Source organism: Balaenoptera musculus, chromosome 12 (genome assembly GCF_009873245.2).
Source record: "Balaenoptera musculus isolate JJ_BM4_2016_0621 chromosome 12, mBalMus1.pri.v3, whole genome shotgun sequence".
Lineage (NCBI taxonomy): Eukaryota > Metazoa > Chordata > Mammalia > Artiodactyla > Balaenopteridae > Balaenoptera > Balaenoptera musculus.
This window is the reverse complement of record NC_045796.1, coordinates 53,755,531-53,779,608: the sequence shown is the minus strand read 5'-3', so window position 1 is coordinate 53,779,608 and position 24,078 is coordinate 53,755,531. Positions and strand designations below refer to the sequence as shown.

At 34.8% G+C, this 24,078-nt stretch overlaps 1 protein-coding gene across 4 annotated transcripts in view; it reads right to left on the bottom strand.

Moving 5' to 3' along the window:
- The window catches only part of ATG5 (autophagy related 5), a 118,737-nt gene that overhangs the window by 83,236 nt on the left and 11,423 nt on the right, over positions 1 to 24,078 (bottom strand). For 3 of the 4 annotated variants that reach the window (XM_036872126.1, XM_036872124.1, XM_036872123.1), the window contains exons 3-4: positions 20,589 to 20,716; positions 11,778 to 11,856 (exon numbers count right to left, since the gene is read on the bottom strand). In XM_036872126.1, the coding sequence (XP_036728021.1) occupies positions 11,778 to 11,856; positions 20,589 to 20,716 (207 nt within the window). The remainder of the gene's footprint in view (positions 1 to 11,777; positions 11,857 to 20,588; positions 20,717 to 24,078) is intronic. The other variant, XM_036872125.1, reaches the window with a different exon arrangement.

Sequence of the window (24,078 nt, the reverse complement as noted above, 5' to 3'; positions counted from 1 at the left end):
AAACTGCCAAACTATTTTCCAAGATGAAAGTACAATTTTACACTCCCTCCAGCAATGTAAGAGTTCTGGTTACTACATTCCTCAAACTTAGTACTGTCAGAATTTTTTTTTTGGCCGCACCGTGTGGCTTGCGGGATCTTAGTTCCCTGAACAGAGATTGAACCCGCCCCAGGGCAGTGAAAGTGCCAAGTCCTAACCACTGGACCACCAGGGAATTCCTTTTTCTGGGGTACTGTATTTTTAATTTTAGTCATTCTACTGAGTGTGAAGCAACATCTCATTTTGGTTTTTAATACACATTTCCCTGATGACTGATGATGTTGAACACCTTTTCATGTGCTAATTGATTATTCCCACATGAACATACATATACATAGCATACATATATATCTGTTCATATATATACACATATACATGTGTGTGTGCATACACATGTCTGTTTAGATCTTTTGGATGTGTTCCAAAGTGAATGAATATTAGGGAACAATTTGAACAATGTAACTTTCATGTTTACTTTTGTAAACATTGTCCACAATAGTAGGTGAAGACAAAAAATGCACCCAGCTAAACCAAACCATATCAGAATACACAAAACACACACACACCTCAGAAATGGATCCACTACTTCAATTCATACTATGAGCTACACTCATCCACATCCTATGTTACAATTTTGTCTGATTTCAGATAACCTTCCTCCTATCACTTCATAATAACTAACAAGCTGCAATCCTTTCCAATGCTCATTTCAACAAGCAAATTTCCAGTCTTTTTCAACAGAGTGCCATATTCATTGTAGTACTTATGTATTCCTTAAGCATTTAACATATGTAAAATTGTGCTTTTATTAGGTTCCTATCTTTTTCATTTGTCATTAATGAAATTTTGGGGTTTCCTCTGATTTTTAACAACACAGTGCTTTTTAGGAATATGTATCTTGCAGTAGAGCAAAACTATGTAGAAGTGGTGGAAGCAGACACTCTTGCCTTTTTCCTGATCTTAGGGTGAGACATTCAGTAAACCACTATTTAGCATGATTTCAGCTATAGGCTTCTCATATTTAGTCTTTGTCAAATTGAGACAATTCCCTTCTATTCCTAAGCTTGCTGAGAGTTTTGATGAAAAATGGGTACTGAGTTTTGTCAAAAGCTTTTTTTGCATCTATTCACCAAATCATTTCTCTTTTTTCTGCTAATATGCTGAACTGAATTAAATCAATTCATTGATAATGAAGTTGAAGTTACCCTTGTATTTGTGGGACAATCTCAACATGGTCATGGTGTATTGTCCTTTTTTATGTTGCTGCATTCGATTTGCTTGTATTTTCTTGAGAGTGTCTGCATCTAAGTTCATTAGAAATACTGGTCTGCAATTTTCCTTTAATATCTTTAATAGGTTTTGGTATCAGAGTTATTCTGGCCTGTAAAACAAATTGGGAAATATTCCCTCCCCTTCTATTTCTGGAAAAAGCCTACAGATTGACATTATTTATTCCTTAAACATTTGACAGAATTCACCAATCACGAAACTAGGCAAGAAATTTTACTTTGTGAGAACTTTTTTTAAAATTACAAATCTAACTTCTACATATATTTAGGGGCTATTCATATCTGCTACTTCTTTTCATTGAATTTGTCCATTTGTCAAATTTTCTGGCATAAAGTTGTTCATGATATTTCTTACTATCCTATTAATGTTTATAAGATCTGTAGAAATATCCCATTTTTTCATTCCTGGTATCAGAAATTATGTTTTCCTACTATAGAAAGTTTTTAATTTCCTCTAAGCACTGCTTAGGGTGACTCCCACAAACTTTGATATGTTGTGTTTCCATTATCATTCAGTTTGAAATACTTTTAAAATTTCCCTTGTGATTTCTTCTTTGACCCATAGCTAACTGAAGATTTAGCGGCCTCATCCTTTAGATAAGTGCGGCCACATATTTTACTTACAGACATTATTAACCCTTCCTTAAAATGATATTATTCTTGCCTTAAACTGTCATTTCTCTTTTAAAGAAGTTAAAAGAGGTAATCTTTTCTATTTATTTACCATTGCTAGTGTTCTTCATTCCTGCCTGTAGCTTCTTCCAGTGCTTTAAGATGTCATTCCATTTTCTTTTGTTCTTCAATATTTGTTTCTTTTGTTCTTCACTATTTGATGAGCAGTCACCCATCATTAACCTACTGTTCTCTTGTGTCATTTTTTTGGTGGCTGCTTTCAAGATTTTCTGTTTATAACTGGTTTTCAGCAGTTTATGACGTGCTTGGATGTGGTTTTCTACATAGTTACTTGCTTTAGATTTGCTGACCTTCTTTAACACAGACTGTTTTCTCCCCCAAATTCGGAAAATTATTAATCATTATTTCTTTTTTAAAAAATTGAGATATAGTTCATATACAATTCACTTAAAATTGACCATTTTAAAGACTAGAACTCAGTAGTTTTTAGTATGCAGTTGCCCTCCATACCTGCAGCTTCTTCATCCATGTATTCAACCAACCACGGATCAAAATGCAGTTGGTTTTATCTGTGGATGCAGAACTTGTGGATACGGAAGGTTGACTGTACTACACCATTTTATATAAGGGACTTCAGCATCCAGCGGATTTTGTTATGGAGAGGGGTGTCATGGAACCAACCCCCCACAGACACCCAGGGACAACTCTATTCACAAGCTGTACAACCATTACTGCTATCTAATTACATAATATTTTCAACACTCAGAAACAAACCTCGTATCTGTAAGCAGTCACTCCCCATTCTGCCCTCCCTCCAGCTCTTGAAAACCACTACTCAACTTTCTGCCTCTATGGATTTGCATATTTTGTACGTTTCATATAATGAATCATATAAAGTGCAGCCTTTTGAGTCTGCCTCCTTTTGCTCAGGCTCAGTATGATGTTTCGAGGTTCTTCTGTGCTATAGCATGTAACAGTACTCCGTTCCTTTTCATGGCCAAACTATATTCCATTGTATGGATATACATTTTGTATATCCATTCATCAGTTGATAAGCATCTGGATTGCTTCCACTTCTTGGTTCTTATGACTAAAGCTGCTATGAACAACCATGTACCAGTTGATGGGTAGACATATGTTTTCAATTCCCTTGTGTATGTAACTATGAATGGAGTTGGTAGGTCATATGGCAGGTCTTAATCATTTGAGGGAATTGCCAGATTGTTCTCCAAAGCAGCTGCAGCATTTTACATTCACAACAGTAACATGTAACATATGAAAAGTACCGATTAGCCCATTCTCTCCAACACCTGTTATTGTCCAACATTTTGATTATAGCTATTTTAGTGGGCATGAAGGGGTAACTCACTGAGGTATTTCTTTGCAGTTCCCTAATGACTAATTATGCTGAGGTTTTGTGGTTTTTTTTCATTTTTTATTTTTATACAATTTTTAAAGGTTACTTTCCATTTACAATTATTACAAAATACTGGCTATATTCCCCGTGCTGCACAGTACATCCTTGAGCCTATCTAACACCCAAGAGTCTGTACCTCCCACTTCCCCCACCTCTATGTCTCCTCTCCCCCCACACTGGTAACCACTAGTTTGTTCTCTATATCTGTGAATCTCCTTCTTTTATGTCATATTCACTAGTTTGTCTTATTTTTTAGATTCCACACATAAGTGACATCATACAGTATTTATCTTTCTCTGACTTACTTCACTTAGCATCATGCCCTCCAAGTCTATCCATGTCACTGCAAATGGCAAAATTTCATTCTTTTTTATGGCTGAGTAGTATCCCATTGTGTATATATATATATATATATATATATATATATATATATATCGCATCTTCCTTATCCATTCATCTGTTGATGGACACTTAGGTTTTTTCCATGTCTTGGCAACTATAAATAATTATGCTTGGTTTCTTTTCATATGCTTACTGGCCATTTATATACCTTCTTTGGAGAAATGTCTACTCAAATCCTTCTTCCATTTTTAATTGGGTTATTTACCTTTTTATTACTAAATTCTAACAGTTCCTTATATATTCGGGACACCAGACCATATTAAATATATAATTTTGCAAATATTTTCTCCTATTCTGTGGGTTGTCTTTTCATTTCCTTTGAAGCACAGAAAGTATTGCATTCTGATGAAGTCCAATTTATCTATTATCTATCTACCTATCTATTTTTTTCTTTGTTTGCTTGTACTTTAGTTGCTGGTACCATGTAGTTGTGTTTACTGTTGCTTTGAAACCAGGAAATGTGAGTCAAATCATATTTCTTAAAATTTTCTTTCTGACCCATGTCCTTCTTCCTTTCCTTCTAGGACTCCAATAACATGTATGTTAGACTGCTTGATATTATCCTAGAAGTCATTGGGACTCTGTCCCCGCCTCCCTCCAATTTTCTTCTCTCAGTTCTTTACATTGAATAATTTCTATGGACCGGTCAAGTTCACAGAAGCTTTCTTATGCCATCTCCAATTCACTGTTAAGTCCATCAGTGAACTTTTAATTTCAGATACTGTTTTCAGTTCTGCAATTTTGTTATCTTAAGTCACTGAGTTTTTAATAGTTGCTTTAATTCATTTTTTGCTAATTCCAAATGTGGGTTATCTCAGGGTCAATGTCTATTGACAGCATTTTTTCCCCTTGATATGGTTCAAGTTTCCCTACTTATTTGCATGTCTAGTAATAGACGATTGTATGCTAAACATTGTGAATATGGTGTAAGGATTCTAGATTATACTGTCTTTCTTGTTGAGTTTGTTCTGCCTGGAGCCTCTCCTTGATCTTAAAAAGGCTTAATTTTAGGCTTTATTAGGGCAGATCCAGAGCAATCCTTACTCTGTAAGAGGACTTAAACTTTGTCTGTAAAGAGCAAGATGGTAAATGTATTATTTGTGGGCCATACAATGTCTATAGCAAGCACTCAACTCTGCTGCTGTAGTCCAAAAGCAGTATGTGAATGGATTAACATGGCTGGCTGCAGCCATCCATCATTTATGGTCACTAGAATTTATATTCCACATCATTTTCACATGTCACAAAGTATTATTCTTCTTTTAATTTCTTTTCAGCCACTAACAAATATAAAAACCATCCTTAGATCACAGTACATATAAAAACAGTCAGTGGGCCAGATTTGGAACACAGGCCATAACTTGCCAAACCTGTCCAAAAGCACAGCCTTTCAGGAATCTAAGATTAATACCCAATATATTAACTAGGTCTTTCTCCACTCTGGATGGGCTGAAATCCAACATCTCCAGGTATTATGATATTTCTCCCACTTTTAACCCCCTAACATGCACTCTCTACTAGGCCTTAAGGAACATCACCTACACGTGTACAGCCCAACCCTCAGCCAAGCACTCTTGGGGAACTCATACTTCTGTACGTACCCTCTTCTTCAACAACCTGTCTAACAAGTTCCAGCTGCTTCAGCAGCCCAGAACTCCAATCTCTGCACCCTCAGTTCAGTAGAACTTCCTTGCTCTGCTTGAGTTCCACTCCCCATGACATAGTTAGCCAATTACCCTGAAGCACAGAGATGGGCTAAATGCGGGGCTCACCTCGTTTGTTCTCTTTCTCTCTACATCCAGTGCCTGAAAACAGCTCTACTTCATATATTTTGTCTGGCTTTATAGCTGCTTATGACTAGAGGAAAAATACAATCCACTTACTCTGTCAGATGAAAGCAGATGTTAACCCCAGTAAATATTTGATATATAATTTAATGACTAAACAAATCTTATTTCATAAAGTTTTAAGTATGTGTGACCCTCTGTGATCTCAACCGCTTGGTGTCCACACCTTTCTGTAACCCCTTCCCCTGGAGTGTAGGTAGGACCTGTGATCTGTATTAATCAAAAGAATATGGCAAAGGGACTTCCCTGGTGGCACAGTGGTTAAGAATCCGCCTGCCAATACAGGGGACACGGGTTCAATCCCTGGTCCAGGAAGATCCCACATGCCGTGGAGAAACTAAGCCCGTGTGCCACAACTACTGAGCCTGCGCTCTAGAGCCTGTGCGCCGCAGCTACCGAGCCCATGTGCTGCAACTACTGAAGCCTGCACGCCTACAGCCCATGCTCCGCAACAAGAGAAGCCACCGCAATGAGAAGCCCGCGCACCACAACGAAGAGTAGCCCCGGCTCGCCGCAACTAAAGAAAGCCCACACCCAATGACAAAGACCCAAAGCAGCCAAAAATAAATTAAAAATTAAAAAAAAAAATGTGGCAGAGATTATGGATACTACTCCTGTGATTAAGTCATGTTATATAACTCTGGTCTTGCTAACAGACTAGCTCTAGAGGCTCTTTTTGTTGACTCAATGAAGTAAGCTACCATGCTGGGAAAATCCACATGGCAAGGAACTTGAAGCAGCCTGTAGGTGCTGAGTACAGCCTCTAGCTAACAGTCAACAAGAAGATATATCCCTTAGTCCCACAGTCACAAAGAAATGAACTCTGCCAGCAACCTGAGTGAACTTGGAAGCAGATTCTCAAGTCTCGAGGCAAGAATACAGGCCAGTCAATACCTTGACTACAGCCTTGTGAGACACTAAGCTGAGGATCCAGGTAAGCCTGACCCACAGAAACTGTGCGATAATAAACGTGTGCTGTTCTAAGCTGCTACATTTCTGCTGACCTGTCCCACCGTGATAGACAGATAATATAATACACTACTGATAAAATACTTCAAGACAGCCACCAATATTTAGAGCTGGGAAGTACAGGCAGCAGAAGCATAGGAGAGACCATGAAGTGCACTTAAGAACAAGGAAAGCTACCTCAGATCTATGTCATCAACACACAGTGGAAGGAGCAGGGACGTGGTAAATTACCTTAGATAGAGACACAGTGGCTCTTGGCCTAGTAAGAAAACTTGTCCATCAGAAAAAGGGTGCGGTCAGTCCTACAGGTATAGTCAGGACCAGTGGTAGTGCCTTCCCATGCACCGTAGGAAAGATAGAGTGCCTTGATCCAAAAACCTAAGTTTGTCTGGTCACGATCATTCAGCAGTGTTTTACACAGAAACACCTACCTTAATGCTGACCCAATTCTGCCTAGCAAGTGTGAGCTCTGACCCCTAATAATCACTGTCAAGATTCAAAATTTAAATTTCTGTTCTTTTCGAAACCTAAATAAATCAGTTTAGCACCATTTTATTAAGAGAAAAAGAAAAACACTGAATTATTGTTGGGTTTTTTTTACTCCATTAATTTTTTTTTAGGATAGATATGCAATAGACCTGAGCATTTTAAAGAGCCCACTCTCTTCATTTGATGTTACTAAATTTCTGAATCACACTACTAACTTCCCTCCTTAAAAACTGCATATACTGCAAGCAACCTTTTGATTATAATGCAGCTTTGCAAGCAAAATGCCTATAGGAATAATGAAATATCAAAGAAAAAAAAGAGACAGAGAAAGCAAAGGTAGCAAAATAACAATTGGCAAATCCAGGTGAAAGGTTTGTGGGTGTTCGACTCTCAATCTTTCTAATACAGGTTTGAATTTTTAAAAATAAAAGCTGAGGAAAGAGAAATAAAATAATTTTCTCAGGAGGCTAATCAGATTTAGGAATCAAAAATGTCCTTGAAGCTAATTAAGAAAACCATGAAGAAGATACCTTTTTCATTCCTGTTTTGGTAAACAGAAAAAGAAAGCAAAGTAAATCTACATGTTTTAAAGTAGTTAACACTTTACAACTGCATAATATTTCTCTCTCAGAATTCAAAAAATAATATAAAAATTCCTACAAAAACAATTTTCTGAATCATCCTTTACAAACTTTTGGTTTTGTACACAACACTAACTTTTTTTAAAAATAAATTTATTTATTTATTTATTTATTTATTTATTTATTTATTTATGGCTGCGTTGGGTCTTCGCTGCTGCGCACGGACTTTTCTCTAGTTGCGGCGAGCGGGGGCTACTCTTCGTTCTGGTGCATGGGCTTCTCATTGCAGTGGCTTCTCTTGTTGCGGAGCACAGGCTCTAGGCACGCAGGCTTCAGTAGTTGTGGCACACGGGCTCAGTAGTCGTGGCGCACGGGCTTAGCTGCTCCGCGGCATGTGGGATCTTCCTGGACCTGGGCTCGAACCCATATCCCCTGCGTTGGCAGGCGGATTCTCAACCACTGTGCCACCAGGGAAGTCCAACACTAACTTTTAAATCTGCATTGTTTTCTAAACTCTTGTTATTCAACCCATGGTCTGGTGGATCAACAGCACTGCGAACTTGTTAAAAATGCAGAACCTCTGCCCTCAACGCAAACCTATGGAATCAGAATCAAAATCTGCACTTTAACAAGACACACATGTGATTTGTACGTACATTAAATTTTGAAAAGCACTGCTCTAGACATTAAAATTCACTTACTATAAACATTATGAATCTATTCAAATGACAAGCATCAAAGTCAGTTAAAAATTAGAGAAAATATGTCCTTTCGAAAAATTTTTAACAGATTTTCTCCCCAAGAATTCAGTGTGAACTATGAACTGACCCAAATGTGTGTGATGGAGGTGGGGGAATCTCTTGGAGACTTCAGTGTTGCACAAAATCTAATTAAAATCAATATCTTTGAAAGCAACTGTAAAAGAAAAATTCTAAGCAGTCTGGTTAAAGCACACACATCATCTGACACACTCAATACAAAATCATAAAAGATAAAATACTGATGCATCAACTGACAGAAAGTTGTTACTCAATAAATTTAACCTGTTGATGAGAAACTATTTTCTAGAAACTTAAAGAAAACCTGCTTCCTCAATCTAAAAGCATTGCTTTTCTACCTGCAAATATAATGCTTACTCAGTTTCATTATAATCAATCAAAAGCCATAAGACACTACAAGGGGATGTGGGCCTATATCAGTCCGTATAAGCTATCAATTAAATACCTGAGGACGACCTTTGTGGTAAACCAGGTCTTATAACCCTAAATAAAGGGAACTTAGTATAGGGAGAAAGAAATCTGGGCAATAATTTTCCTCCAACACAAGCCAGGGTCAGAAAGAGTAAGAGCAGCTGACAGAAACACGCTGGTAGTTGGAGCAAATTTAAAACATCCTCTAACATTCTGCTTTCTATTTAATTTCTCTAATAAACTTTCCATCGGGGAAGACAATGTATGACCTACTAAGGATCCCAAAGAGCAATTCATTTTAAAATATCAAGAACAAACCCATTACCTGTCAACACAAAAACTGTATTTTTGTGAAAAATAACTATATTTTTCAGGACGACAACAACAACAACAATTTAGGGAGAAGACCGGCACTGCTGTACAGTTTTGCAAATACCTTTATAACGTCTGGCTTAATGGGAAGTAGATAAGAGTTATCTTATTTGCTTCCACATTCAATACTGTGCAGTTGTTTTGGTTAAAGTATGTAATTATACAGGTTTATAAAAATATGTAGTTGGAAAAAGTAGTATTTTAATAGTCTTTTCAGATTTATGGATATTCTTTTTTGATACTACATTAATTCAATAAGCATAGTTTATTATAACATTAATGTGGAATCTGAAAACACATCAATAAACATTTTGACCTCTGTTACATTAAAATTCCTGATGCTAGCCGTGCACTTTGAACAGATCTTTCACACATGCATAATAATTTCTCAACATAATGCATTGATCATTTGGAAAGTATCTGTTTACTGAGTTAAAGTAGGCCATCTCCAAACGTTTTCACATTTCACTACATAAAATTTCTTAAAAATCAATTTGTTAAAATGACCACCAATCTCATCAGAAAATTCTTTGAGAATAATAAAGCTGTCAAGCTCATGGTGACAGATACATGTTTTCCAAAATTCTAATTTTCACTTAAAAGTGCAAATCTTATCATTGGAAACAAATACTGTCAGTTGTTTTCTCTGCAATGAGAGGTCACTTTGTTTGTTTTCAAGAAACTATCTAACAAATACCCAAATGTGAATAAACCACAGTTTTTCAGTCACTCTTTCAAATAAAAAATGGTGTTTCATGAGAAAAGTGGCTCATTTAGCTCTCAAAGTAAACAAGGGCACAATGCTTTTCCTTAAGACAACCATCGTATTTGGCACACAGAAGTGCTTTATGTGTATTCCCATTTCACCACATGAGATTAAAAAGACATGTACTTAAGAGTCAAGATTAATAATAATTAATAATTTGTACCGCTTCACCCAGAACAGTCCTAGTGTGTGGTGGTGAAGAATACAACGACCACTAGCACATTTTGGTACAGGGCCTTGCTCTGTGCTAAGGTGCCAAAAGTTTTGCCCACCATCGCTTTTGCAGATCAGTACAAATTTAAACACAGTGGAAAGAGCAAATAGCATCTTAATATTATTATGGAAATAGGAATCCCCATGGATCTGGGTCCATCAAGCACTCTGAGAACCATGACACTATACCAATCATAAGAATTCTAAGCCTTTCCTATCACTATTACAATCCATCAACTAATTCAACCAATAATTACAGAGGGCCTAGCAGGCAATGCCAACTAGGTACCATAAACTTTGTTTGAGTATCTTCTGTATCATTCACTCATATATCCCAGGCTCCTAGAACAGTGCCTGGCTGGCACACAGAAGGCTCTCAGTATTTGTTGAATGAATAAATAAGTGGGTAGCTATGATATATTTTAACCTAGATTTCAAAGTCTTTTAGAGTGCATTCCACACACACACACACACACACACACACCCCACACACACACGCACACAATCTAATTACTGGAAATGCTTTTCAACATAATGGGAAAGACCTGTTAGGCAATATGGAACCTCTACACTTATTATGCTTAGCGTAGTTTTACCTTCCTACCATTCTAAATTTAAATTATTATACATACAGGCAGTCCTTGCTCTTCATGGTAACTGAGACTCATGCATATTAGAACCATGTCCTCACTCTGTATGGTTCCGTGGTAACTAACATCTGTGGTAGCATGGTGCTGTGCAAAGTATATTAGTGCAAATAACACGGAAATAAATGCAGATGCCCCACAAATTCAATTTCAGTAAAACAGAAAGGAAAGTAACTTAGGAAGACTGGGTGAGCCTTTGGGCAGTGACTTTGAATAAGTGACCCTAATGGGAAAGCAAATCAGACACCTAAATGACTTTTCAAACTCTTAGCATGTCTCCCTCCCACTATATGTCACCATTTGAGAATCACTGCCTAGTGATCAACTAATAGAGGGGGTTCAATCCTTTAGCAGTACTTGCTTGTGGGGTGGAGGATGGAGACTCAGGGTGTTCAGTGAGAAAGAGGGATGAGATTTTTATAAAATAATGAGACAAAATTAGGTTACAATAAATCTAGCCTGGACTCAAAAACTACAGGAATTAATATTTCTCAAAACAGACTTAAATCAAGTCTTTGTATTTCTGTCTCCTAACGCTTCTTTTCATTCTATCAAAATAGCCTTAGAGTTACTCAGTGTTAGGTTGCCTCCTTCCCCATTCCCATGCCCACATGCACTCAGGATTTTGTTCTTCCTATTTGAGATTTTTTTAATGAATATAAATATTCCAAAATATTATAAATTTTAAACATAGTGTATCCAGCGCCAACAAAGAATAGGCACTTATACGTTAAATGTTTAAATGGTTCTGGCAAGAGTTAAGAAGAAATTGAAAGGCATTTTATAAACACTAACGGCAGCTTAGCAAATAAAAAGTATCATGGGAAAAGCAATAAACAACTTAAAAAAAAAATTCTACTCTAAGTCTACTTACTAAGTACTACCACAAGTGGGACAAATGGGAAACGCTATTTAAACTATACCTTAAAATGTACTGTGATGTTCCAAGGAAGAGCTGAACTTGATGCAAGAAGATCAAAGAGCAAACCAATTGGATAATGCCTAAAAATGAAAGAGTATATTTTGAGATAAAATAAATATTTAAACTACAACTCCAAAATAAATTTCCAGCCATGTTCCAACATCAAATATCAGGGGACTTTAACCACAAATCACAGAAAGGTAATGTTTTACACAGTTACTTGCCTGGGTTAATATGGCATAGTTTCTAGGCATCAGGTGGTTTTTTTTTTTCTAACCATACCGTTCCCCAGGGAATCCTCAATATACATAATGAAATTGTACTAAGGCACCTTTTATCAGCCATGAGCACTGTTATGTCACAGTACTGCCACATCTAATTATCATCCAAGCATTCATATTGGGCAACCAGTTTTTTCTTTAAAAACAACTTAAAATTTTAGAAAATGTTAAGAACTGAGAAGAGCACCTAAAACAGCATGCAATCACCTATTTTGTACTTATTACTATTAACATTACAGTATATAAATTTCCAGTCTTTTCTTTATGCATACATATCTAAATATAGATTAGGCTTATCCTTTACAGACTGCTATAACCTGCTTTTTTCATATAACAATATGTGAACATTTTCCAAAGTCACTGAATATTCTTCTGCAACCTAATTCTAAAGTTTTTTTTTTTTAATAATAAATTTGGGACTTCCTAAATGAGAGAACATTTCCTAATATAACCATTACTCACAGTGAAGCAAATTATTTAGTAACAAACAAGTTAATAATACAAACCTTGCAGATTTCAGTGGACAAACCTTATTTTTTACAACCTTTTAAAGAATCTAAAGTAGCTTAATCAGTGAATCAGAATAAATAATCCTCCCAACAAAGACAAAAAGAAGACTGCCTGGTTTTATGTGCAGTCCTGTTCTTTCCTATATAATATATTAGTGAATTACTCCTAGATTTAAGAGTGGAAAACTTTGAAAATACATCTAATTTCCTTCCAAATGAGTGACCCAAATACATTACCTGATCAAGATTCAAATATTAGCTAATACTATTTATGTTTGCTTACATCTACATAATATAATTGTGGAAAAATCATCAGTCATTAGGGATCATATATTTATTTAGAATGAATTTAAGATGAATGCCCTGCTAGCAAAATAAAACAGTGAGTAGTTTTAGTCATATATGTGTTGTATCTCTTAATAAAACCCTCATACTTCTCTCTAATCGAAAGTCAGTATCTAACACAAATCCTTCATAACTAGGAATGAATATGAAGTAAATCTTGAATTAACTAAATTACAGAATGCTTCCTTTAGGAAATTCTCTAATCAGGAAAAACTCCAGTCTCAGTTAAAAACTGAAATAAAAATATTAATTAAAGAAAACAAAAATATTGCACTATCAACAAGTTATAGATTCTATCCAATTCTGATCCTTCTCTCTGACCTCTTAAAATTGCACAGGCTCTACATAATGCCCTGCACTTTTACAAATTAGACCTTTTTCAGTCCTCGTGTCCCTCTGAGTTACGTGCAACTAGGTTAAGAATGAATATGGGTACTTAAAGTAATAGAGCATACTGCTTTCCAAACTCTATGCAGCACTGCAGATATAATTATAGAATCTCTTTAGCAAATTATGTAGTTGACCTATTGGATAGATTCACCGGTAACCCCATAAAATGACTAGCAATTCAGTGTTGTACACGTTCTCCACCATTCACAAATGGAACTATATACAAATTCTAAAGTTAAATCAAATATTATCTTCAAGGAATCTATACAGTCACATAAAATCAAGTACAACCTTAAAAATAAATAATAAGTATTTGAGTTAGAATACAATTTAAACATAAAAAGACTCATAATAATCAGTTATTTTTTTACCCTCAATATTAAAAAGAAAAGGCCTGCAAGTGCACAGAATCTTGAACAAAGTAGCTAATAGCTGCTGAATGCATAAATCAAAGATCCACAGAATAGTTAACCCTTGGTATACCATGAAGATCCAATGGGCCCAATTTTAGGTTCTGAACTTCTTTTCTGAGCAGCTCTACTTTAAGATTAATACTTCATAACTTTTATTCTTTTTTTTTTAAGATTTTTTTGATATGGACCATTTTAAAAGTCTTTATTGAATTTGTTACAGTATTGCTTCTGTTTCATGTTTTTGGTTTTTTGGCCATGAGGCATGTGGGCTCTTAGCTCCCCGACCAGGGATTAAACCCGCACCCCCTGCACTGGAAGGTGAAGTCTTATCCACTGGACCGCCAGGGAAGTCCCCCCTTTTATTCTTTCTTAAAAGTCTTCCAAAAATCACAGAGAAAACTCACTTAAGAATAAAGAAGAAAAAAACTCTGTCTAGTAACTGCCATATGAACTCACTGGACCCTTTTACAAATCTAAGATATATTGTGGTATCTTAGTGATCTTATTTTTTTCCTCTATCTTGAAACGTTTTGCTATTTCATCATTCTAGGGATTATCTCATCATTACTTATCAATTATTCCTAACTAAAAAAAAGATTAAAATAATAAGAATTTGGAAGAATAATGTTATGCCTAGAAGAAAGATATAATAATGCATCCTTCTTCCATTTTCTTACTTTGTGACCTAAAACATTATATCATATTTCAAAAAGCATAAAATAAGGATGCAGACCCCATCTTTGGAGTCTGCTTTTATCTCTCATTAATACAGCTGAAAATTCAAAATGTCTTATTTTCCACCTATATTGACAGAGGAAGACGTTACATAATTAGATAAATCAAAAGATTTTTGCAAAGAGACAGATAGCAGTACTTTAGACTTTAATGACATTGGTAAAACTGATCATATAAGTGAAATCTCAGAGTATGAGTCTTTAGATGATGATATCCTAGGTGCATTTTATAAAACTCAAGAACTAATGCATAAACAATGTATTTCTAAGGACATATGGCATTCTTATCCACTTAGTCATTCAAAGGAAAATGGAGCTGGGGGAATCAGGCTCCCTGACTTCAGACTATATTACAAAGCTTCAGTAATCAAGACAGTTTGGTACTGGCACAAAAACAGAAATATAGATCAATGGAACAGGATAGAAAGCCCAGAGATAAACCCACACACATATGGTCACCTTATCTTTGATAAAGGAGGCAAGCATATACAGTGGAGAAAAGACAGCCTCTTCAATAAGTGGTGCTGGGAAAATTGGTCAAAGGAAAGGATTTCTTCATACAGTATTTCATGACTAGAACCTAGACCATCCCATTTTGCTAAAAGGATGTGTGTGTATCAGTATTCTTATCTTTAATGCCATTTGTACACTGCAATTTACTTGACAGTAAGTGGGCAAATATTAAAGCCAGATTTGTAAACAAAGATGACTGGGAGGAATTAGATGATGCAGAAATTAAAAACAATTGGACTGCTCATTCAGGATGTTTACTCATGTAATAAAGAAATTATTTTACAACAAAATCACGATCTAGGGCTTTTTAAATTTCGTAAAGCATTGTCGTTAAACTCAAGAAGAGCCAGAAGTAATGACAAGTTGGAACCTCATAGAGGTCTATTTGAATGTTTGACAACTAATGAGCAGTAACTTGCATTGAGGACATTCCCCACTTCTGGTATATATATATACCTTTGAAACCAGGAAAACATGGAGTGAAAATTTGAATTTCTATATTTAAATGCTTATTAAAATTTCTATAATAAAGTTGTTATATGCCATTCCTTTATACTTCTCTAAGTTATTTATAAAGTGACTTAAATATATATATATATATATATATATATATATATACACACATACACACACGCATATATATATTTTAAAGTTCATTGGTCTCAAATAGTAAATGATGATGACTTTTTCCTGATATACTAAGGGTTAGGATGGAAATTTAAGTATGATAATTTCTAAAACTTATATTTAAGATTTAAAAAGATAAAAAATATTATCATAAGAGCATTCTAAGTAATACAATAGCTAACAATTATCCTGTAACAATCTTTAGAAATAAAACTAAGCCAGAAAAATTTAGGAGTAAAATAACTATTTACTTCTATCTATTGTCAAAGTATATAGACCATACGTGGATCATCAATGCAGATGTTTATGTCAGAACGATTTTGATGCAAGTATTATACTAACTCCAAACAAATACACCACCTGAATTAACTGGTTCCAAGATTGCTTATTTTTGATGAATCTATTAATATGCAAGAAAATCTAAAAAACAGAACTGGCAAAAATTAAAAGTACTGACTTTCTCTTACACTATAATCTGATTTATGTCAAAGATTTCAAAAGTACTAATTTGCACAATTCCTCTAAACAGATATTCCACGTAGTTTTGTTAGGAGGCTCCTAACCCATAACACAGAAACCATGTAAGCCATAACTGTGAGGTCAAATCGTAATGTAGCCATTTGGCTGTTACATTGCTACTCCTGCCAATTTAACCTAAATTTAAAACAAAAGGAAGTGGTGAGGATTTGAACCTGTAATACCCCAGAAGAGGACCAAACTGGTAAAGGTTCAATCTACCACGCTATAAAAATTAACTGCACCAGAATATTTAGCGTTGTGTCTGCTTTCACATTTTATTCATTTTCTTTCTCTTCCTTAAATTGCTCTAGCCTTTTCTAAATTCAATTCTCTAAATGAATTAACGTTTTCTTTTTTTTTTTGCATAAGTTGATTCTTCTTTACCCTTTCATTACTGCTAAAATACATATACATACTGGCACATGGTATGGCAGTAACAGATACGCTTTGAGGTCAGCCAAGGGTGCTCATTCTAGTCTAAACATCTGCAGTTAGATAGCAAACCAGTATCTTAAGATCAGTATTGAAAGGAATCTTCCCTATATACTAGAGAACTATTGTCCCACTCCATTTCACTGAAATAAATGCATCCTATTCGTAAGTTTGCTACGTTAGTGATTCACTGAAAACACGATTACATTCTAATGAATAAGGGTTTAACTCAAACATAAACCAAAGTAATTTAATGATTATAATCTATTTTGCGTTACTCTGTCTATAGTACAAACACAGACAATTACAGGCCAGTGCTGTGTTTCTCAGCTTTCTAAGCCTATTCCTATGGATGAAAAAGTACAGAAATAACCAACTAAAGGGATACTACATGTATAAAATGCTAAGTAAACCACATTTCAAAAAATCTAGTTTACAGAATAATTTATAAAATTCTAAAAATGCACAACCTTAGAAAAATGACTGGACATAAGAGAAGAGCCTGCACAATATTTACAATTAAGATGTTAAAATTACTTTGTTAAAATTTACTTTTGAAATCACATAGGTACAGTATTAAATTCTGGGTCACTCTATTATGCCTACATTTAAGATCAACATCAGTATTTGCTGCCTTTTTTTTTTTTAATTCAAAACGTAGTTTCAACAATCTATTTTCAACAATCAATCCTGAAAATAAGTCAATTTACACAAAATAATAATATTCTTGTACAGACACTTGTTTTACAGTTGACAAAGAACCTTTTTCTAAATTTTGTACCTGGAGGCCTAAGATCTAACTAGCATTAGGGTATACTAACAAAGTATTCTTTAGAAGAACCAAGAACTTTTCTCTTAAGACAAGCCTAATATAAAAGTAACAAATACAAATTTTGAACACTTGCGTTACGGTAACAAGAAACTTTATCCCTTAAAATGCAATGTTAGAGCACCCTCTGCTGACTGATCAACTCAAATCACTCTTTAAAAAGAGATCCTTAATTTGAGTTAAGATCAGCACTTTCCATTTCCCATATAATTTTTAAAAGCACTAATCAGATAAGGCCTCCTTGGCATCTCTCTACAAATCAACAACATATTAAGTATTCATTATGTGCATACCACTGTTCTTAAATACTTTTCTATTCTAATATGGACAAATTAACATAAGTCATTAGAACATACAGAATCAGAGAAAACAACAACTAAGAAACAGAATATCAGCATGTATGGTAGAAAGAGCCCTCAAAATATGGTCCTACTTGCTCATTTGAGTAAGTTATTTATTTGAGCCTCAGTTTTCTCAATAAAAAGAAGAGACTTATTTAGATTCATTTTTTCATTCAACAAACATTTACTTAGCACCTCTTACGAGCTACTGCTTAAGGTACAGAGCACCTGCTCAGCCATCTCACATAGATGATTAAATATTTGTAATAATAATTAATATGAACAGGAGAAAGGGTTAGAGAGAGAGAAGGAATATCAATTTATGCTTTCTTCCTTCTTTTATGAATTGTCTAAACTGGTGTTTGATTTCCTTTCTCACTTGAATTTACTTAAAACTCCAAAGAATCAAGTATAAGGCAGACATTATCATCCTACTGAAATAAATGCTCCTCTACGCTTAAGACACATTTATGGTCTCAAAAGTCCAAGTCCTACAAAGCTTCAGTGGTAGCTGCTTCCCTACAATGATTATCCTATCCTATGAAGTCCACTGCTTAAATGCCAGGTAGATACTGACAGCCTATTTCCAGGAGGATAACTCTTATCACACAAGAGAAAATTGCTATTGTTGGGAGCAAAGAGAGAAAAGAGCAGAACTTAGCCCAGAGGTCCTAAATTTTATTCATGCCTTGGTAAGTTAGTCATTCCTCAAATATATGGAATACCTAACAACACTAAAGGAAAAGTTGTATCAAAAGCCATTAAATACAATGAATGTACAGCAAGACACAGCTATGAAAGTGGTATCATGCATAAAAAGCTAACACCCCAAAAACTAAAATGAAGATATGTGAACACAATTGCTTTCACATAAGCTCTCTAAAAGGAAAAATAATTTCACTCTTTAATAAAAGACTTTCAGAAGGGATAAATAATGACAAAGTAGGAAAATGTATCTTGAAGCCAAAATCATCACTCTGTCGTAACAGGGAGGAATGGGTCCAAATGTTGTTTACTGATATCATATATAGAATACAAACCTATAGAAGACAAATCACAGCAAATACAAAAATAATCACCACACGAGATAAATTAAAACGGCAGCTGAAAGATGATGACTTAATAATCATTTACTATAAAAGCTAAATTGAGGTTTCCCATCTTTTCCAGAGTTTCTTAAATGGGGGTGGTTTTGCACCCCCTGCCCCAGGACATTTAGCAACATTTTTACTATCACAACTGAAGGGCGTGCAACTGGCAATAGTGGGTAGAGACCAGGGCTGCTGCTAAAAACACTACAACATACAGAGTAGCCCTCCCACAGCAAAGAATTATCTGGGTCCAAAATGTCAGTAGGGCCCTTGTTGAGAACCCATGCTTTACAATGATAAAACTGAAAAGCCCACTGTCAGTCGCATGAGTTCTTAAGGGAATCTATAACTAATACACATAAAGCAATACAATTTCAACATCCATCTATAATACAGATAGAACTGTCAAGAGCAGAGATATCCTATTGCTACTCACCCACAATCTTTCCCCCTCCTTCCTCTCCCTCTACTCTCCTGATCCTTGCTCCTCTTATACTTCTTTTAAGCCACCTTCCCATTCCAAAACCTCCAATTCTTCTGAGAAATAAAAAGAAACAGAAAACATTGACTTATCTATGCTGCCAGAGGTCTAGAACTATTCAAGAGTCATAATGAGTCTGATAATGTGATTATGAAGCTCAGTATTCTGTTTTGACTAAAAAATGAACGTTATACAAAAAAAAGAAAAGAAAAAAAAAGGTTAGTGATGTGACCCATAACTCAATACAAGATATCACCTTGCATGTTTCTAAATCATTAAGAGAAATCTACCCACTCTTGGAAATTCATCAGCACAAAGTGAGTTCTAAAAGTTCACTCCTTGTTTCTAAGTAATCCTTGGATTCAAGTCAGCTGCACTTATTACACACCTACTAGCTTCCTTTTATTTGCTTTAAGTCTCTTTTAAAACTCTTCATTTTTTTATCATTCCCAGATTCAAAGAGCAAGTCCATTATTAAACTGTTTATATTTTTCATATTTCACTTAAAGCATGACTCAGCCTGTATCTTTCTCATTCAACTACATCTATATGGCAGCATTTCAACACCTATATCTCAGCATATCTTGAGTCACTTTTTAACATTCTTCTCCCTGTAATTTCTTCAATTTCATTAAATATTTTTGGAAGCACAATGACCAAAGCTCCCAGTAACAGAGGAAGTACAAAATTACATCATCTATACATGGATAAGCCCAGATTTATGTGTCTGAAAAAGGATATTTATTTTAAATGTTTCTGAAAAAATGGTATTCCAATATACTACCAAAATTATTTTTCACACAAAAAGGAAATCAATATAATTTAAATACTAAACCAAGGCTAAACAACATGTGCTTATAGCACAGTGGTCAACTATATGTGACAAGCAGTTTGAAAGATGCCCCTTTAGGTAATCATGCGTATATAAAGTTCTGTTTATAAAGATTTTAGAGATAGAAACAAAACTGAATAGTGTCACAGAGTGACTTATTCATAAGGGAGTTTTAAATATACGTTTAAAAAAAAATTAAAAAAACCAAAAACTCCATAACCAAATTTACTATTATTATGCCATATAAAGAAATCTATTGATGAAAATATACAAATCTGTCCAGTCTCCCATGCATCCAAATAGAAGACAGAAATATTGCCAATAAAATATTCCAGCATTGGTTTAAAATTCACTGTATTATAGAGCTAGACTAGTGATTTCTTGTATAGAACTTTTAAAAAACTGCTTCAAGGCACTATACCTTCTTAAAGCTAGTATATACTCAACGCTTAATAATGCAGAAAAATTCACTCACCATTTCAGTGGTGTGCCTTCATATTCAAACCATATCTCACTAATGTCTTCTTGTCTCATAACCTTCTGAAAGTGCTTTTTCACTTTGTCAGTTACCAACGTCAAATAACTTACTCTTGGCAAAAGCAACTGAAATGAAAATTTGTAAACCATATTTATTTACTATTTTTTCAAAAAGAAATATACTAAATAGGTTTTTAAATATATTTTGAATATTCTGAAAAACAACCATTTTCTTTGCATTATTTTGAATATTCCACACAAAGTCAACTGCTTTTTATAGAAAATCAAAGGCTAAAGGCTAAGATGTTTTAAAATTTCTTATGAGGTCATTACTTATGTACAGCTTATAAGATAAATGCCTAGAATAATAAATAACACAAGTCTATGTGCAATCTTTCTGTAATACTTTTTTCCAAATAAAAATACAATGCAATCATATGTCATACTATTTAGGATACTTATTAGTTCTACCAAATTTAACTTAAAAATTAATATGATTCTCCTGAGTTAATTCAACTTCTGAGAAGATAATCAACTCAGTCTAATGTACACCTTGACTTATCAATCAGGACTTCTCAATTGGTCCATCACATTTTGATAAGCTACTGTGTACTGGCTTAGTTGCAGTGAAGAACACCAAGACAAGGACATAATCTATCCTTTTCTATGAGGCTAAAATAAAGTGGAGGCTAAAAACAAAACAAAACAAAACAAACTCATAAAAAGTACTTACAAAAATACTTCATGGCAGCAATAGAAAGACCTTTGAAGGTCAAATGGAAATTTTCATTTGATAAACAGTGAAGCCCACTATGATACCATTAATGGCATGATGAAAACAGTACTTGAGGAATATTCTAGCCATTGTATATAAAAATTGCAATAAGGTAAGATTCTAGATAGGAAATCTGTTAAGGAAATATTACATGAGATGAGAAAGAAGGAATGGAAAAGTGGGGGAGGTCTGGAAGTCAGAAAAGATTTTGTGATTACTAATGAAATCTCAAGGAGAGAGGTAAGTTAGATGACTGACTTTTGAGCTACACATTTAAATATTTAAATGCAATAAAGTACAAGCTTAGAGTATAATGCTGGTGGACTGACGATCCTGCCACTGTCAATCAACTCCCTCAATCTGTCCTTATGGAGGCTGGACCTACTTGGACTCTGGAGAGAGCAAAGTCTGGAAAGGAACATTAAGGTTGGTAAAGCCTCAACTGGAATAGTATGAAGGCTGTCAGTGTTTTTCCCCTAGGAAAGGTACCCAGAAAGAAAACATAAGAGAGCAAGAATTTATTTAAAGAACCTACGAGTAGATAAAAGGAGGAAACTGGCAAAAATACATGTATTTTCCTCCTTTGCAGCAGACTCTCTAGCCATTTCTTGTTTTCCTAAGCTTCTGTCTTCTTTTGCTGGTAAAACTGTTTTGTTACTCTCTTTCAGCTGCTTCTGTGAGTGTAACTCTGCATCACTTTTCATGCTGCTTATTCAAGGTTATGTCTTTTGATCAGTAAATCAAGTAGAATTATGTAGCGGGCTGGGGAATATATACAAAGAGAAATATTCTGGTTAAAGGCACTCTGATACTTAATCACTGAAGATCAAGGTAACAGGCCCCAGTTAGGTAAGGGAACATGACAGTAGTCCTAGGAGCTACAGGGTACAGGGGTATGGGCGGTAGTTGGCATGCTCCAGTATGGAATAAAAGGTACTAATACTAGGAACAAGGTGTTGGATAGCTGTGTGGATTCAACAGAACATAAGTTCCTCTTTTATAAAGAAACAACTAGAATGTGATTAGGGAAGAAAAAAAAAAAGGAAACATACTTACTATGTATAAGGAAAAGCACTAGCTGTTTTACAGGAAGAATTATTATCACCTCTATTTTACATACAGCTTAAATAACTTGCCAAAACCATATTCTATTAAATAAATGGCAAAGAAATGATTCATTAGAGTCAGAAATGACAGAATCAAGTACAGAAGTATCATGGGCAGTCTCTAAGAAATTAAAATAGCATGGTAAATTAGCCATTTTTTAAAAATAAATTAAGTATGGTCTATTAGTCCAATAGTTCTATGTCAGTAAGTCAAGGACTTTAATTTAAAATGTCTGTTGGGCATTGCATAGCTATCTATTCTGTAGAGAATGACATTACCCTTTGGAGATCATAAGAAAGAAGATATATCAGGACTAAATGAGTATGGATATCAGCTCCTGATTTTGGAAAGAGCTGTCCTACATGCATAGGGTTCAACCAAATTTGCTGAAAAATTCACAAATGATTTTCATGAAACGAAAACTTATTTACGATAAGGAATGAGGAACATTAGAATGTAAGCTCCATTAAGACAGGGGTTTTCATCTGTTTTGTTCACTGCTAACTAACATTCCCAATGCCCAAAATAGTGCCTGCTTCATAGCAGGCATACAATAAATATTTGCTGAATGAATCAGAGATGCAAAAGGTTAAGTGGGACAAAAGGTCAAAAGTGATAAATTGTAAAAGAATGCTCATTCTTCAGACAGAAGGTACAATAAAATGTAGCTGGAATCTTCTGTCCTAAATTAGCCTGTGGGAGTAACACATAACTAACATAAATATCTATACATAGTAGCACTAAGAAATAACGAGAGTAGGTATAGATACTTTATCTAGTAAATATTTAAATAGGTAAAAAGGGAAAGAAAGTAACAGCAAAAAGACATCACCCTGCCTTCTACATCCAGATTGTATCACATAAGGTTTTTCTTTGGTGTATCAAATTGGTTTACTTCAAGTTCATTTTTAAAAATTGTGGTAAAATATACCTGGTGTAAAATTTACCAGGTTAACCATTTTAAGTGTATATAGCTTAGTGGCATTAAATACATTCACACTGCTGTGCAACTATCACCACTATCCATCTCCGGAACTTTTCATCATCCCAAACTCAAACGCTGTACCTATTAAACAGTAATTCCCCCGTTCTCCTCTACCCCCCAGCCCTTTGTAATCACTTTTTTACTTTCTGTCTCTTTGAATTAGACCATTCTAGGTACCTCATCTAAATGCAATCATAAAATATTTGACCTTTTGTGTCTGGCTTATTTCACTTTGATTAATGTCTTCAAGGTTCTTTAAGTTCTTTTAATACAAAAAGGATTAACCCCCCCCGGGGACACTGTCTACTACGAGGACTCCACCATTCCCTTATTCCTCATTCAGCACTGTCAAGTACTCAGTATGACACAAGTGATTCATTTTTTTTTTCTGTACAGCTTATAAGTCATACATGTTTTACATAGTTGTATAGATTACTTATGTTTCAGAAAAAAAGTGCCCGTAATATTATTTGTTTACACCGAATCCTATTTTGTCCAACAATTTTCAATTATAAAATTAGAGATTCGCTTATCTAGAACAAAAACAGAATTAAAATACACTAGAATTCTGTCCCATTTCAATGTGTGAGGCATCACACTAGGTGATGAGGATAGAGCACT